Raw genomic sequence first — 18595 nt, 5'->3', positions numbered from 1 at the left:
CTCCTCCCACACTCTACCCCACATTCCAGCCTCTTCCGGGGCCCAAACTCAGTCCCGCAGCCATGCGATCCCTTCTCCGTCCCCCACCACGGAGGGGTGCACCGCGCACCCCTCCGTACCCCACCACACACCCACGGGCCCTGCTCACCCCCCCCCACGCCCCTCACCCCCCTCGTCGGCCAGACTCCTCCCCACATCCCTCACACCCAGGCCCCTCGCCCCACTCATTTTCCCAGCCCCCTGACATGTCCCCCCCCATACACCCCGGGACCCTCGCATCTACCGCCAGAACCCCTCTGGAATCCCCGACACCCCAAACCCTGCACCTCACTCACCTGCCCGGGACCCCCACGCGCCCCCTCCCGCCCCACGCTCACCGCCTCCACCTCACCCCGCACCCCTCTCCCCGGGGGCTGGCGGGCAGAGCCCGCGGCGGCGGCGGAGGCCGGTCCCAGGGCCGGGACACACCCACCCGCCCGCCCTCCTCTCCCTCGCGCCCTCCCTCCTTCCCGCCCTCCTCCCGCCCGCCGCCCTCGCTCCGCCGTCGCTCCTTCCCCCTCGCCCGCTCCCGCTCCCCGCGGCGCCGGCCTCCCCCTCCGCCTCCCGGCGCGCGGCTCTCCCGGGTGCGGCTCCGGGGTTCATGGTGACGAGGCGGCGGCCGCTCCAGCCCAGCGGCGGCGGCGGCGGCGGCGGGAGCCGGGGCGCGGGCGCGGGCGCGGGCCGCCTCTCCCGGAGCGCGGGGCCGGGCGGCGGGCGCGCCCAGGCGGCCGCGGCGGCGAGCGCCCCCCCGGCCCGCGGCCCCGCTCGCCCACCGCGCCGCGCCCCCGCGCGCCCGGCAGGCGGGGGCCGGGGCCGGTGGGCGGCCACCGCGCCGCGCACCCATGGACGGCCCGGCCATCATCACCCAGGTGACCAACCCCAAGGAAGAAGAGGGCCGGGCGCGGGGCGCCGGCGAGAAAGGTGAGGAGGGGCGCGGGCGGCTGCGGACCGGGGGTGCGCGCACAGCCGGAGTTTGCTGCCCCGCGTTCGCCGCGCGGCGCGGGCTCGGCCCGGGGGAGGGGGGTTGAGGGTGCGGGGGTGTGGGGTGCAGGGGAGGCTGCGAGTGCGCTCGTGCGGGCGGAGACAGGCCGGCGTGCCCGCGCCGGCGGAGAGCGGTGAGGCGGGTGTGCGCCTCGGCGGGAGGCTGCGGGCGGGCGGGCGACCCCGGCCCGCCGCGAGTTTGTGTGGCCGCCGCGCCGACGGAGAAGTTGTGAGCCGGTGTGTGTTCCTGGAAGGCTCTGTGTGTGCACCAGAGGGCTTGTAAGGGTGCGTGCCCGAGACGGAGGCGGTGAGTGTGTGGGCGTGCCTGGCGAACTTGTGTGTGCACACTCCAACTGAGAGGCTGCAGGGATGGGTGTGAGCGCGTGTTTTCCTAACGGGCTGTGAGTTTGTGTATGTACCTTATGCAGAGGTTGTATGTCCCTAAGAGGTTGTGGTGTGTGTGTGGGGGGGGGGGGTGAGAGAGAGAGACAGAGACACCTTTGCCGGCCTGAGCTTGAGCCTGCAGAGGTGGTGCACGCGTGCTCGCTCCTGCTGGAGTTTCTGTGTGTGTGACCGTGTTCCTACACCACGCAGCTGGCGGGTTGAATGTGCCGTGTGCATGCCCTGGGAGGGTGTGTGTGTGTGTGTGCTCACACATGAAGGCTGTGTGTGCAGATGTGTGTGCCTGCCTGTACCATGTGTGTCCACCAGACAGTGAGGCTGTGCGCCTGGGTCTGTTTAGTGGGTTGTGCAAGTGCGGGTTGGGGGTGGGCGCGGGACAGTGCTGACTGGTTCCCCCTTCTCTGCTCTTTGCAGTCTCAGTGACACCAGCCTGTGAGGAGCACCTGCCAGGCCTGGTTCTCCCCGGGCTCATTTAGGGCCCAGCTCTCACAGGCACTCAGGGAGCCCGCAGGTTGCCAGATGCGGCGTTTCCCAGACAGCCAGCTCTGTGCTGCAGCACCCGGTTTGATTCTGGCACATTTTGGTCCCAGCACCCGCTTCTGTTCCCTTCTTCCTTTTGTTCTTTTCGTCTTTGCCCCTCTCCGAGACTTGGTGTCCCCTTCAACCATGTGCCCTGCTTACTTTTCATCCCATGAGCTGTCCTGAGACTTGGACAGATGGTTCTGAAGGGCCAAGGAATTTGGCTGGTTTTGTTCTGGTGATGAAAGCTCCACTCACTTTCTTAACTGCTGTGCCCCACCGAACACCTGGGTGGAGGTCAGGAGCGGCCCACCAGGACTGGCCTGGCCATAGCCGACTTTGGGAAAGAGTCGGGTTTCTTTCCATATGTTGTCACCCTGGCTGTGCCAGTGGGGTGAGGCGTGTAGCCCTTCTGACGGAGCCGTGTGGGGTGAGGGAACACGCCACTGCCTCTCCCCAAGCAGGGACCACTGGGCAAGCCCACCAGGAAAACGGGAGAAACAACCAGAGGTACCCTAGATTGGGGCTTTGTCGACCCATTTGCACTTTTGTAGACTGTAAACATTCTGTCTGCAGACTTGTTTTCTTCTGTGTAAAATGGGAATTCGAACTCCCCCAGGCATTTTTCTGTGCCTTACAAACTGGCTAAAAAACTCTACAAGAAGCTTCAGGTAAACCTCCATGTCAACCTGGGGCCCAAGCAGGCAGCACCTAGGTGGTCTGGTCTTCCCGTGTGAGGACTGTCAGTTCTCGGGGCCCTGGCATGCAGGCTCTGGGCTGGGTGTGTCCCCTGGGAGGGTTTAATAGAAGGCATCAAGGAGGTTTGATGCCTGTGCTCCTCGCCCGCTCGCTGTGGGTTGAGTGCTTTGTGTGATGCTTTGCCAGAGAGAGAATCCACAGCTCCGTGAGGGGAGGGGTGGCATAAAGCAAGGAAATATTTGTCAGGGCCTCAGCCCTCCTGCTGCCCCACACCTGACTCCGGGGGCCGGAGCCTCCCCAATTTTCTCTTTTCCTGTAGCTGCCAGGCTTTTTAAAGTAGTCAGTCTATCCAAAATCTAAACCATGTCCAAATACTCAGGATGGTGCATGTTCTATTCTACTTGTTTACATTGCTTTTCACCACAGTCTTTTATCATCTTTAACAGCTCATTTTGTTTGTTTTCCAGTGTCAGAGTGGTTGATTGTTAACTGATTAGAGGAATTCTTTACTCCCTTGCTCTGGGTTGGGACAGTTAGCTAGTAGCTTCTTTTTTGCTGAAGCATTAAAATCCTACTCAATTTAGTTTTTCACTTTAAAAAATGGAAATAATTTTGGTTAACTCCAGTGTGGCAATAAACTTTAGAGCCAGACTTTGGAACAGCTTCTTCAGATTCATAAACCACTAAACAGGTTTAGCAATGCTTCTAACTTAAGCATGTTGATATATTTAGATAGGCGCAATATATTTTACATAATTTTAATTTCAGGAAAACAGTCATTTTGTTTTTAAATATGGAGCTTAGAATGTTGTAAGTTTTTGTGGCAGGAAAGAACCTATTGATTTTAAAAGTTTACTTTTATTATTTATTCTGTGAAATAGGAATAATGACTGCCTCTTGGGTTTGATATGAGGGTTAAATGAGATGATGTGCGTTAAGGACTCTGCCTGGTTCACCAGTGTGTCACTACTTCATAAGCCTTGCTTTAGGTGTAAATTTGCAGAGGAAGTGCTAAGCATGGGCTGCAGTTTTGCACGAATTGAATTACTTCTTGACACATTGCTATGTGGTGGTGCAGCACTCAGAGATGACTGTCACGACTGTCACTGTCAGCCTGGCCTGACCTGGAAGATTTATTACTTAGTTGTGTTTGATTTGATTGATAGTGTAAAGATGCAGAGACAAATTTCCCCCATGAGTTTAATTCAGTCTGTTTTGCTATCTGGAAATTGACTCTTACGAATCAATAAGAAAAAGTCAAACAATGCAATAAAAAGTGCTCCAGGGATATAAACAAGAAAGTCATAGAAGAGGAAATCCGAATGTCCAATAAATATATGAAGGGATGCTCCACTTCATAGGAAACATTTTCACACATCAACTCAACACGGTTACCATCTAAATGACTGACAACATCCAAAGTAGAAGTTTTAGGAAATGGATACTCTTAAAGACTTTTGTGAGAGAATAAATAGAGTGCAGGCTTTCTGGAGAGTAATTTAGTACTGCATCATTTGGCTACAAGTAACAGAAAACCAGACTTACACTGCAGCTTATGCCATATAGCAGTGTAGGAGTTCATTCTCACATAACATGCAGCCTGGAGGTAGGCTACTGCTGGCTTTGATTCAGCAACTCATTGGTCAGGGCTGACATCATCGTGATCTCTTGGCTTTCCTTTATGTTGTAACAGGGCTGCCACCCCTCCAAACACCACAGCCACCTTCAGGGCAGGAAAATGGGACAGTGCCAGTCATGTCTATCCCTTTTACCTGGAAAGCAAAAACATTCCTAGGGAGCACTTAGTATACTTTCGCTTGTGTTTAATTGGCCAGAACTGGGTCACATGGCCACTGGCTGTAAGCATAGTGAGTTTCCAGCTTTTTTAGCCTTTGTTTTGGGAGGAGGGGAGGAGATGATTGAAAATGAGTGGGAGCAGGTGGTGGCTCAGCCAATCAACAACGTTGGCCATACCTTCAAAGCCCCAGTTCTACTTCTGGGTTTCTCTCCTAGAGAAATATCTTCATATGTGCTCAGAGAAATATGTACAAGGATTGTCACTGATGGCTACATTGCTTGCAATAGCAGACGTTGGAACCTTCTTAAGTGCCAACAGGCGAACAATTAGACTATGGTACATCAATACCACAGACTACTTACTGCAAGGCAACTGGAAAGAATGAGTTAAATCACGTCTAATTATACTGACATGTACATTTCTAAGGCATTTTAAAAGGGGAAAAAAGGAACTTGAAAAACAGAACACATAGTATGATTCTATCTTTGTAAAAACACACACATGCAAAACTTTACATGTGTCTAGAAATACACAAAAAATTCTAGAAAGAAATACTTCAAACTGACAACGGTGATTTTTCTCTGGGGAGAAGGCTGCAATGGGAAGTGAGGGAACTTTGCCTTTTTGTTTAAATATTAATGAAAATGTACTCGTGTTATACAGATGAATTTTTTTGAACGAAAACAGAAAAGAAATTCCTCAGAGCTGTTTGGAGGGAAATAAATAACTTAAGGGAATTGAATAAGAATGAAACAAAAAAACCACACCTCAATTAATATGCAATATTAGCAAGAACGTCTTGACTCCAGCTAAACGGTTATTTTGTAAGCTAATACATGTCCCTTGGTGAGATTTCTGCAGGCAGGTTTGTTTTGGCAGATATTTTGGCCCAAGGTGCTAGGTAGGTTTCTCCGAAATGTTTGCAGCACTTAAGCTTAACCTTTGGGCTGCTAACAAAATTATAGCAAGGAGAAAACTCTTGGAAGCAAGGGTTCTTTCACATGCCAGAAGAGATTTGAAGTAGATTCAGTTTGATTAACTTTTTAAAATTAAACTTTTACCTAGAGGTAACTGTAGATTTACATGCAGTTGTAAGAAATCACGCAGAGATCCCCTATCCCCTCTATACGCCCCCCCCCCCCCTTGTTAACATCTTGCAAAACTATAGTACAAAATCAGGGTGTTTACATTGGTGTAGTCACCATACAGAAAAATTCCATCACCAGGAAGGTCCCTCATGGTGCCCGTTTATAGCCACACCTACGTCTCCCATCCCTACCTCCTCCTTAGCCCTTCGGCAACCGTTAGTTTGTTCTTCATTTCTAAAACTTTGTCATTTCAGGAGTGTATGTGTACAAGTGGAATCAAACAGTATGTGATCTTTTGGAATTGACTTTTTCCACTCAGCATAATTCTCCAGATGTTCACCCAGGTTGTTGTTTGCATTAATAGTTTGTTGTTTTTTATTGCTGAGTAGTGCTCCATGATGTGGCTACACCACGGTTTGTTCACGCATTCACCTTTGAAAGACGTCTGGGTTGTTTCTGGGTTTTTGGCTATTACGAATAAAGCTGCTATAAACATTAGTGTACAGGTTTCATGTAGACACAAGTTTTTATTTCTCTGGGATAAATACCCAGACATGCAATTGCTGGGTCATATGGTAGTTGCATATTTACTCTTTTAAGAAATTGCCAAACTGATTTCCAGAATAAAAGTACCTACCACTTTACATTCTCACCGACAGTGTGTGAGTCATCCAGTTTCTCTGCATCCTCACCAGCATTCGATGCTGTCACTATTTTTTATATTAGCCATTCTGCTAAGTGTGTAATGGTGTGTCATTATGGTTTTGATTTGCATTTCCCTGAAGGCTGATGATATTGAACATCTTTTTATGTGCTGTATGTCCTCAGTGAGATGTCCCTTTGTATCTTTTGCTTGTGTTTTGGAATTTTTTTTTTTTTTACTGTTGAGTTTTGAGAATTCTTTACATATTCTAGATATTAGTCCTTTGTCAGGTAAGTGGTTTGCAAATATTTTCTCCTTGTTTGTAGCTTGTCTTTTCATGCTCCTAAAAGGGCCCTTTGCAGAGAAAACGTTTTTAATTTTGACATGCAGTATATCAGTTTTTCCTTTTATCGTTTGTGTTTTTGATGTCAGGTCTCAAAACTCTTTATCTATCACTAGGTCTCAAAGATATTTTCTTATTCTTTGTAAAAAAAGTTTTGTAGTTTTACATTTTATATTTCAGACCCTGATCTATTCTGGGTTAATATTTTTATAAGGCGAGAGACTTAGGTTCAGTTTTTTGCCTGTGTCTCTTCATGGCCTAATAGCTCATTTCTTTTCAGTGCTGAATAATATTCTGTTGTCTGGATGCACCACAATTTGTCCATTCACTTTCTGAAGGACATCTTGATTGCTTCCAAGTTTTAGCAATTATGAATATAAAGCTGCTATAAACATTCATATGCAGGTTTTTCTGTAAATGTAAATTTTCAACTCATTTGGGTAAAAACCAAGGAGCACCAATGCTATATTGTATGGTAAGAATATTTTTAGTTTTGTGAGAAACTACCAAACTGTCTTCCAGAGTGACATCATCTTTCGTTTCCAGAAGTTTAGTTATGATATATTTTAGCGTGGATTTCTTTGTGTTTATCCTGTTTGTGGGTCACTCAGCTTCTTGAATTTGTAGGGTTATGTCTCTCGCCAAGTTTAGGAAGTTTTCAGCCATTATTTCCTTAAGTACTTTTTAAGTGCCGCCGTTTCTCTTCTCCTTCTGGGACTCTGAGGACTCAAGTATTAGGTCCTTTGTTATAGTCCCACAAGTTTATCAGTACTAACTTTAAAAAAAATATTTTCTCTCTGTTGATTCGGATTAGGTAATTTCTATTATTCTGTCTCCAAGTTCATTCATTTGTTCCTAGTCTCTTCCATTCTGTTATTGAGCCCATCCACTGAGCTTTTATTTCAATTTTTTTTTTTTTAAGTTCTAAGTTTTCCATTTAGTTTTTCTTTATATCTTGTATTTCTTTGCTGAGGCCTTCTATTTTCTTTATTTGTTTTAAATGTGTTCCTAATTGCTTTTATCAGAGCTGCTTTAAAAATCTTTGTCAGATAAGTGTAACATCTCCATTGTCTTGGTGTTGGCACCTATTGGTTGTCTTTTATTTGGTTTGAGATTTTCAGATTCTTTGAATAGCTGCTGAATTACAGTTGAAATGTGAACAGTTGAAACTCTGCATCTTATTTAAATGTCCTGTTTTAATTGGTTTTCTCTGACGGTGCTCCAGTAGAGAAGGGGCAGCACTGCCTTGTTACTGATAGAGGTAGAAGTCTAGGATCTCCACTTGGCTTCTTTTGAGACACTCCTGGGCAAGGGAGGGAGTTCCAGCTCCCACATGGTCTCTCCTGAACTGCAGTGGGAGTGGTGTCATTACCACTACGCAGTGGTGAAATCCCTGACTCTTCTGACGCCTTCTCTGGTACTACCCGTCTGGAGGAGAGGAGCACTTCATTACTGCCCCGTAGGGATAGAATTCTAAGCTGGCCATGTGGTCTGCCCTGACCACATGGGAGAGGAGAGGACTCATAACCAGCTGTCTTCTCTTGGTCTTCTCTGACACTACCCCAGTAGGGGTGGTGGGTGCTTCCTTACACCCTACTTAGGATGGAATTCTAGATACCCATTGAATTTTGCTCACATGGGTGGGAGTGGGGCCATAGTGTGTGTGTGTGTGGGGGGGGTGGTATTAGGCTGCAGTAGAGCAGTTATTGTCTGAAAGTTTTCTGTCTTGCTGGACTTTCTTTTACAAAGAGTAGGCTTTTGAGGGTACTCTTTATGTTTGCAACTATTGGTTTTTCCTCTCTATCCAGCCTCTTCAGCTCTTAATCTGGGCTACATGAGACAAAAAGAAAACCCAGGGTTACCACCACAATGCTTCAGATCTCAAAGTCCCTAGTTAGTTTACTGCCTTCTTTCTACCTTTCAGAACCTCCTTATGTGTGCTTTATAAACTTTCAGGATTTACTCTCTTAGCAACTTTTAAATACACTATACACTATTGTTAACTATAGTCATCACGTTGTGTTTTACATCCTTTAATCTTTTAACATACATTTTACTATTTTTTTAAAAAATGAAAATACATATTCAGTGCTTTACTTAAAATAAAATTAAGCAAATATTTACCTTTATGGCTTTGAAATAACATCATATAATGGAGCAAAAACTTAGGAACTGCTTGTAGCAGTGGGTTGGGATGTGGACAGTTTTATATTTGGGATCAAGGCTGAAAACACTGGTGGCACAGTTCTCTGAAACTGGGGCCTAATAAACAGTGGTCTTTATGGCTGCTAAGGATTATGTAATCACCTAAGTAATAGCTCATTTTGATTCTGAGTAGCTGCTTCAAGATAAAAACTGAAAGGTTTCTTTGTAATTATAATTTGTGTTAAGGCTGTTTGCCGAAATGTTTTAAAATCCTGGTACTTAAAGCACTTTAAAAACTGAAGAGAGCTGGCTTAACGTTTGATGACTAATACTGTTCTTACCTTTCAAAATTAGTATTTAACCTAAGCTTTCAATGTTTCCGGGCATCTTGAAGAACACACTGCTCCATCTTGTCAACATGGCTTGAATAAGTGTCACCTTTTAGTACCAGAGAGAAGTCAGTATTCCAATAAAAATTCATACTGTACTTTAAATTGTATATAATGTCTCCCTCTGCATTCTGATCAGGTTTTAGCTTCATGCTTAACATATCATAAATTTGATCTTAGTACTTGGCTCACTTATGTTCAAGTCAGAAACCATTGACTTTAGTTCCATAGATTTAAGTCAGAGCTATATATTCTTTCCCCAATTTGAGGAAATGGCTCAACACATTCGTTTTTGTTTTGGTTAGAACAAATGCATTTCATAGCAGTCATCAAACAAGTGTATAATTTGAGTAGCTATTAGCTCTGTCAAGTGTATAAGCACTTACTGGTGAGCATTAATTTTTTACTCTACAGTATATCCTGATTTACTACCATAGGCCTGACATCTCCCCTTGAACTTTAAGTTTTTTATTCACATAAATGTAAACGCAATAAAAATCATTATTTTGGGTGTTTCCCAAGGTTACAAAGTTTTGTGTGTTTTGACAAACTCATATAGCCCAGTCAAGACATGACATGTGCCCCTTTGCAGTTACCCTCCCTCCACACTCAGCCCCCAACAATGACTGATCTGATCTGTCATTTTTTGCCTTTTACAGAATGTCATATGAATGGAATCATGCAGTAGTAGCCTTTTGAGTTTGGGTTCTTTCACGTAATATAATGCTTTCAGTTCTTATGGGTAGATACCCAGGAGTGGAATTGCTGCATCATATGGTAACTCTGTTTAATTTTTTGAGGAACAGCCATACTGTGTTCCACAGTAGTTGTATCATTTTATGTGCCCACCAGGTACACAGGATCCAGGTTCTCCACATCCTCACTAACGCTTGTTATTTTCTGTCTTTTTTATATTAACTGTCCTGATGAGTGTGAGATGTTAAAGATGTGTTTTGAAGGGCTGAAATTGAAGTTTATTTGTTTGCATATGGATGTCCAATTGTGTCCATGTCAGTTATGAAAAGACCTTTTTTCTCTATTGCATTGTCTTTGAACCTTATTAAAAATCAATTGACTACATATGTGTGGGTCTATTCTGGACGAATTCTCTCCTTAAATTTTGATCAGCTTCCTTAATGTGAAGCAGTGTTAAGCTTTATATAGTACCAGCACTCCCTCAGAAGTAAATTTTGGGTCATGATTTAAGCAGAAGAGAAGATCAAGACATTTTACAATCTGGCAGGGAAGAATTACTCTGCATTTTGCAGTGGGGAAGGGGGGCGGGGGAGCTCTGAAAAATAAAACCTATGACTTTCTCCACTCTTTTTTAGGAACTTACCCAAACAGATTTTGTACGGTATATCTTTTTTCAGGTTTAAAATTGGGGATGAGAATTTCTTCTAATCTTGCCTACTCTTCTGCAGAAAACTAGTACAAAAATACAAGATTAGATAAATAAACATTTGAATTTAAAGCCTCCCGTAGTTATACAATAGTGTAAAAATAGTGACTATCTTGATGGAGGCTAAGAGGACAAAGGAATAGAATATCACTAGAACAGAAATAAATGTGCTGAAGTCTCGGCTCAGCAGAGAGGGCCTGGGCTCTGGAGGGTGTGGGGATACCTTTCAGGCTGTCCACAAATGTCTGCAGAAAAAAAAGAAAGTCCTTATACTACTTGAGACTGTAGGCAACAGCCAGGCTCATTCACTGAGTAGCTTGAGTTCTTTTGCCACCAGTTAAATAAACCAGGTGTAACTTTTCTGAGAATGAAATCCTCATCCAGGAAGTGTGACCCAGTTTGTATAGAGATCACAATTCTGTTTGCCACTAATATTAAGACGTGACTTAGAAAATAATGTAGAGATGATGAGGGTCTCAGAGACAGGAAGGATGGGCAAAAAGCTAATATTCTTTTCTCTCTTTCTGCCCGCTGCCTGGGCTCTCATTCCAGTTCCTCCTTGGTGAGGCTGCTGGATGTACATTTCTAAAGCTCAGCTCTGATCATGTTGCTGCCTGATCAAGCTGTTTCTCCATGGTTGCCCATTGGCCCCAAGGTAAAAACATGACATTTCACAGCCTGCAGCCCTTCATGGACTGACCCTAGACTACCTTTACCCCTCTTCTCCAGGATCTCCTTTCATGCTGTAATGAACTGCTGGCTGAGCCCGAACATGCTACGCTTTTTCACTGCACTGTGCAGGACTGGTTCCTCTCACCGGGGTGGCTTTTCCCGTATGTGCCTGGTGGATTCTTAGTCATCCTCTAAGATCCAGCTCAAGGGCCACCTTCTCTCCACACCTTCCTGCACTGCCTGAGCAGGTGTCAAGTATAATGTCAAGGGTATATGCTTGGGTTTGAATTCCAGCTCCATCACTTAGGAGTTGTGTGAACTCCGACAAGTTAATTAATCTCTCTGGGCCTTGATTTTTTAGGATTAAATACCTCAGAAGGTTATTGAGGATTAAATAATATATATGTATTACATAAGTATTTAATAAACATGTGTTCTTATTAATATTGTTTTTAATTCATTTTTTCAGTAAACATTTATTGAGCACCCTCTATGTGCTCTTTACCTATACCAGGTGCTTGGGATGCTCAGGTGAATGGAACCTGGCCATGTATTTGAGGTGCTCAAGGACAGTCCCTTAAGAAGGTGTGGAAAGTGCCATGGAAGCTACCATTTATTTTGTGACTACTGTATGCCAAGCACTTCACATGTGTATCTCAGTTCATTCTCCAACAACCTTAAGTTGTAGGTATTATAATTCCCATTTTACATCTGTGGACACTGACCCTCAGAGAGGTTAGTAACTGCCTGTGTGATACAGGGATGCCTATCAAATAGTACAGGCAAGAGTTAAGCCTAGTCTGTCTGACTCTGTTAAACGGAAACTTAGGAACTATTTGGAGAATATTATAAGCCCTTTGAGATTTGCATCTTGAAAGGCACAACCATATTTTTCCAAAAGATGCTTCTTTCTACTTCTGCCAAAGGCAGCATATTTAACGGGATAAATTCTAGGGCTCACCCAAGTTGACAGGCCACATTTTCTTACAACTCGTGTTCTGTTGTTTATAGAACAATTTCTGTTTCCTTGAGTCTTGCTATTAACTCTTCAACCTCTTCCAGTATACACTGAATAGTAAAAATGAGAGAACTTAAAGTTTATAGTAAAAGGTCAAGAATCTAGTCAGTAGCTCTTATCTCTGAAATTCTGGAAGAAGTGATAGGCTTCACTCATCACACGCTGTGTCTAGGCAAGTAACTAAATAAAAGTAGAGTTTTAAGATGTTTTTAGTTTTCTGCAACCAGCTGCCTTGTGGAAGGTGGACGTTCTTGGTGTAAAGGTGGGGCTTACCTGAAGTGAGATCCAGGGGACTCCGCTCTGCCTGGAATGAGGAGCTGGAGCACCCCATTTCCTGATTGACCTTGTTGGCGATCACTTAACGCCCAATGGTTTGCAATACCTGAGGCGCTTTGGAGGCAAAAAGCGAAAGGTACTTCCAGTGCCTGTTGCCAAGGCGCTGGCCCCGTGGGCCTAAAGGAGCAACATTATTGACGTCATTTTCTTCCCCATTCCTGGGGGTTCGAGATGTCAGGGCTCCCAGAGAGAAAGGGCAGTTGTAACCTGCTGGTTCTTCCAGATGACAGCGAGATCATGGCCCTATGTGACACCATCACCAACCAGCTGGTGCAGCCTGAGGACGGCCAGGATGCTGTTCATGCAATATTAGTGTACAAGGTGTAGAACTTGGCATTGCAAGGGGTTATTATACCTCCAGCTTCTGAATAACACAATCTTATCCAGCATGCAAAGGGTTACTGAGAAAAGCAATTACATCTGAAATTGAAGGAAACCCCAGAGCCGGTTAAGACCTCTGAGGACGTGAGACTCTTTCAACAGCAAAAGAAAGAAGATAAAAAAGCTGAAGTAGTTGATTTTCGTCGATTAGGAGAATTCTGTCACTGGTTCTTTGAACTTCTGCCCCCGCCTGCTGATGAGTGAACTTAGAAGCATCAATGCAGCAGTACCTACTCTCCCTTAAACTTGGTGCCCGTGTTCTAGGAACAACTAGAAATAACAGAAAACCAGTTCTTATAGGCGTATTTGGTTCTTTTTAGGTGTATGTTCACTTAAGGAGCTGAATTGAGATATCGTTAAAAGAGATCCTATAAAAAAAATCCTAGATAAACAAATTGAGGCATGTTTAAACAATGAAATCATGTATAGCAATGAAAAGGTATAAATTATCCAAACCTCTTAATATGGCTAAAATTTTAAAATGTAATATTGAACAAAAAAAAGCAAGTTCCATAATAACACATAGAATGGAATACATACCTACAAAGTTTGAAAACTTGCAAAAACAGTTTTTGTATAGTGTATGGATATGTACATATATTATAAAACTATAAAAACATCCTTAGGAATGATGAATATATTCATAATAGTGATTACTTCTGGAGAGGAAGGAAAGGGAGTGAGGTCAGGGAAGGGTACACAGGTAGCTTCAGTTGTATATTTAATTTTTGTTCTTTTGTGAACTATTTTCTTGAGACAGATACAGAAAAATGTTAAGATAGGCTAGATCCTAGTAGTTGGGTAACCTAATACATAGTTGTTTGTTATATTTATTCTCTGTACTTCTCTGTATGTTGTAATATTTCATAATTTAAAATGTTAATCCTGGACTTCTGGGTATTAAGATACATTTTCGTTGAGTATTAAGATACATTTTTTAAAACATTGCCTTTTTTACATAGAGATGAATTCAAAAGAAGCAAAAATGCAGTTATTGAATTTAGTTGGTCTTTTCCCTCTAGGAAAGTGTTTAGGAAGATATCCAAAACACTTGGTCATTGAGCTTTCCAAAAGGATTCAGGCAATCCTCAGGCTAAGCAGGCTTTGCCAGGTATGTGAGTTGGAGCCAGGTCACACCCCAGTCCTATTATGTTTCTCTCAGGTGACCTTCCAAAGGGTGTCATGAGTGCTTGGTGTAGAGCCAGGTTGGCTTTGTGTAGAGTTCTGACCACAAAAGTCCATGTTGGTTTAAAATGTTCTATTTACAAATGTGTAGTCAGATAGCCTGGGTGTCATCAAAGGAATGATTTGCTCGACTTGCCAATTCTACCCTGTTATCGTGGGAATTCATTTTGGGAATAAAGGAACTGAAATGTTTGGTCAAGTCCTTTATATTAAGCAAAGTAGAATCTCACTGGAAGGAGAACAAAGAAATGTGTGAAATGCAAAATCAAGAGGAGTCATCTTAAAAGGAATCAACTGAAAAAGTGTTTGAAGACTTGTGGCATCCCTAGCACAGAGGCCCTCATGAACACTTTGAACTGGTGGGATTTCCATTTGGACTCGAGCTCTGGTTTCCCAGTGGCCCACACTGCCTCTAGCACTGTGTTGTTGTTTTTTTAGTGCAGGAATTTTTGACATGGAGTCCACATATTCCCAAGTAGTCCATGAATAGACTTCAGATATAATGCATCTTAATTTTTATTGACTTCTGACTAAAATTTAGCATTTTTCTCAGCTACGGAGGTAACTGGCAACAAACCACTGTAGTATTAACAGTGCCTGTAACTTTATTATTACGTCCAAAACAGATTGGTCTGTGATTTTCTTCTTGTTACACGTCCTTGTGAAGTTTTGGTATCAAGGTTATGCTGGACTCAAAAAATAAATCGGAAAATTATATTCTGTGGAAGAATTTGTGTAAGGTTGGTGTTACTTCTTTCTTAAATGTTTAGCAGAATACATTGGTGAAGCCCTTAGAAGCCTGGAGGTTTTTTTGTAGGAAGGTTTGAAATATAGATTTAATTTACTTAATAGAGGCAGGGCTATTCAGATGTTCTGTTTCTTCTCGAATAAGTTTTGGCAAGTTTCTTTTTCCTAGGAATTCGTCTCTTTCATCTGCATTTTCATAATAATGGGTGAAAGTTGTTCAAAATATCCTATCCTTTTTAATGACTGTAGAATCTCTAATGCTGTCCTCTTTTTCATTCTTGATATTAGGTGAAATTTTGAAACATTACCAAAACTTAGGGTTCTTGAGGGTTTAGTAAAATGACAGCCATTGATAAGAGTTTAAATTAGTACAATCTTTCTGGAAGACTGTTTTGCAGTATATATCAAACATAAAAAGTAAGTATATTTTATCCATTAACCCCTTTCAAGGAATTTGCCGTAAATTTCACAAATGCAAATACATTCAACACAGCAACACAGCATTCTCTATAGCAGAAAAAAACTCCACCTGTAAACAAATGAATAGGGGACAGGGAAGTCATTAATGTTATTTACATTCACTAGAATACCTTTTGTAGTTACAAAACAGAAGATACTGACATGGAAAAGTTCTGGGGAGATATTGTTGGTTACCAAAAGCAAGTCATAGAATAGCATGTTGTACAGTGTAACCTCTTCTGTGTTAAATACATACTTCTCTGTGTGAATGTGTACGTAGAAAATAATTTGGAAGCATGGTCACCAAATTTCTAACAGCCGTTATCCATGAAGGGTAGGATGTTGGGTAATAGTTATTTTCTCTTTGCTCTTCTGTGTTTAAAATGTTTGCATGAGCGTGCATCACTTTAACAAAAATAGCAAAACTTTCTAAAGAGCTTGGCAGTAGCAAGTGGATGAGAGGGTGTTAGGGGAAGGGAGTGTCAAAGCATTTTTCTCGCATGATGGAGGAGAGCTTGAAGTCTACCAGAAAGAAGAAATTATCAACCGAGTAAATCCTTTAGAAGGACAGGAAGGCCTGGACTCAGACCCAGAAATTAGCCTTAAAGGGACAGGACGACATTTCTTTCCAGAAAGGAGGAAAAGATGATAGGAGATATGCAGAAGTTTAGAGCCGAAGAGAAGGGAAATAAGAATGTTCGTAACTCGTGGCTGCCACTTTCTTAGTGAAACTGGAGGTAAGACCATTTGCCACGAGTGGGGAAAATGAGTGGATCCAGGGTCTCGAGGAATGTGGTAATGGTTTCCAATAGACTTGACAGTAGGATTGGGATTAAACGGGGTGTGGACAGCTGAGCTGGCCTGGGCCCTACTGAAACTTTGGTAAGGGAGCCCAGTGGTATGCTGGGCAGTTTTTCTCTAGTCAGTACCAGGCTTAGCAAAGCTTCATAGGATACTGATGAGGGCAGTTTAAATAATGACCTTAGAATTTAGGAGGCTTGGCAGGAAAGTGAAATTGAAAGAGTACCAACGACTAGATATTTAATTGGAATCTGGACATCCAAGAAGTCAGAAGACAGGTGTCTGTCCATGGTGAAAATGGGGTCTCAGAGTTTGAGATGTTATAGGACTTCTGGGGGACATGAAGGTCTCCTAGGTGGCTGAGGGCATACAGAAATGGCCAAAGTGCAGTGGTCAGAGGGCTGTGATGCTGGGAGGTTCAGTTGTCTTCCTCATCGATGGCAGCATTTCCCAGAATTCTTTTGGAGAAGATTTTGAGACAGGTCCTATGAGATTGGCTTCAAGGACAGAAAGAAAGTAACTCCTCAGAGAATGTTTGGTGAAGAGAATGGTGGAGACCTGGTCTGGAGCCACTGTGGGATAGCAGGGTCCTAAGGCCAGGACCCTGGGCTCCCCTCAAGGCAGAGGAGCAAAGCCAGGTTTGCACTATAGGAGGCTGGCAGGGGAAGGATCCAGAAAAGAAGGAATGCTCTGCAGAAGCCTCTTAGCAAAGGGACGGGAGGCATGGGGTGCGGATGAGTTGGTAAAACATATGAGAAAGAGGGTTCTTAAGAGAAACAAATTAGTGAGAGGAAGGGTTAAGCCGCAAAGGGATGGAGATTAGTTTGCTGCTTTCCCAAAGGAAATGCTGAACTGTTTGTTTCTTTTTCTTATCACAAAGCAGTATCAGCTCACTACAGAGAGAACAGAAACTACAGATAAGCGAAAAACTAAAACAAGTAAACTGAAAGAACCCAGCAACTACCCACGATCCCAGGGTCCTGGAGCTTTTGCACTCACATGTTCTCCCCTCATGTTCCCACTGCCACAGATCCAGGTCAGGGCCACATCATCTCTAGAATAAGCTTATCCTCTGGGTCACAGATGTCTCCCCATCTGAGCCACCAGGCCTGCCCCCCCTCCCACTTTTCCAGTCCTGCATAGGCCACCCAGTCATCTTCCCAAAACACCACTTTCCATTGTTGCTTCCCTCTTTAGTTTCCATCGTACACTACATCGCCTCCCTGGTTTTCAAGGGCTTCTGTAATCTGGAACCAACTTACCTTCCTACCCATGTTTCCAGTGTTTTTCTTTACTTAGACCTGTTTTATTTCCCTCCAACTCACTCCCCCCACATCCTCACGTCTGGTCTCTCTCCCCTCACTACGATGCCTGCCCTATCAGGATGACCACCCCAATCCAGATTCTCCTCGTTGTCAAGGCCCAGTGCCCTACTCCAGCCCATACTGACTGCTCTTCACCCTTCCAGGTACTCATCTGATACTCCTTTTAGGACCTTATCAGTTCTGTTTAAGTAGCGACTCAGGTATGGTGAGTATACTTAGGTAGGAAGCATAGAATTCAGAGCTGGGAGGGACCTGGTCCCCTAATCTTACTGATGGGAGCCTAAGATTCACAGAGGCCAAGGGACATCCTCAAAGTCAAAGTACAGTTTTTCTCTGATGTCTGGCATGAAACCCCAGAGACCCAGAGCAATGGTCATCAGTGTTTAGAGTACATCAGAATTACTGGGGCCGATTTCTAAAAACCTAGACTCCTGTGCCTAATAGGGGAAAACTATTTCAGTAGGTCCAGGGTAGGACCTGAGTATCTGCATTAAAAAAAAACAAAAAAAGCCCTCCGTGGATGATCCTGACTTAGAGAGCCCACAGATCACCCTTTGAGGCACAGAGCTCATATCTTTGGTTTTGCTTCCTTTTTGAGTTCCCTGATATTGTCCCTATGGACACTAAGCTTTTCTGAAGCTTCCCATCTCAGCGCAGGTTTGGGTTAACCCCACATCCACATTCCCATCCAGGGTGGAAGAGCAACAGCTCAGTGCTGTCGCCTGTGTACCTTCTCAGGCTCACTCTGGCCTGGGTTCAGCTGCTGTCTTTCCCAGGAGCCAAGTTATTTTTCAAAGTACTTTTGGGCATACCTTGGCAAAATATTGAGTGTAGTGGAATTCTTGTTGGAAACCCCCCATTTGCCAAGGTGTTTCTGAGCACCTTCTGTCTGTTGTGTAGATGCCCAGCCTCTGTGGCCTGCCAACTGCCTGTGCCACAGGACACCCAAGTAACCAAAGCCAAACATGCGCCTAGAGCTCTCCAACCCAGCACACAGAGCTCTGGGCCAGGGTGACAAGGAGGAAAGGCAGTTTGTGTTGTGATTAGGGCAAGACTCTGGACATAATGCCTGCCTGGGTTTGTATCTCAGTTTCCACCATTTCTAGCTGTGTGACTTTTGACATCTCTCTGCTTCTGTTTGCTTATCTATAAAGTGAGAGTAAAAATTTAAAAATAGTATAATTATACTATAAAAATAAAAATAATTCCTGTCATGGGATAGT

At 44.1% G+C, this 18595-nt stretch overlaps 1 protein-coding gene across 3 annotated transcripts in view; it reads left to right on the top strand.

Moving 5' to 3' along the window:
- The first annotated feature begins 852 nt into the window (after positions 1–852).
- The window catches only part of CTDSPL (CTD small phosphatase like), an 88873-nt gene continuing 71130 nt past the window's right edge, over positions 853–18595 (top strand). For all 3 annotated transcript variants that reach the window (XM_087824860.1, XM_087824859.1, XM_087824858.1), the window contains exon 1: positions 853–960. In XM_087824860.1, coding sequence (XP_087680986.1) covers positions 882–960 — 79 coding nt within the window. In that variant the 5' untranslated portion in view covers positions 853–881. The remainder of the gene's footprint in view (positions 961–18595) is intronic.

The sequence above is a fragment of the Miniopterus natalensis genome, chromosome 15 (genome assembly GCF_054644295.1).
Source record: "Miniopterus natalensis isolate mMinNat1 chromosome 15, mMinNat1.hap1, whole genome shotgun sequence".
In the NCBI taxonomy this organism is placed as follows: Eukaryota; Metazoa; Chordata; class Mammalia; order Chiroptera; family Miniopteridae; genus Miniopterus; species Miniopterus natalensis.
This window is presented reverse-complemented; position numbering and strand designations above follow the sequence as displayed.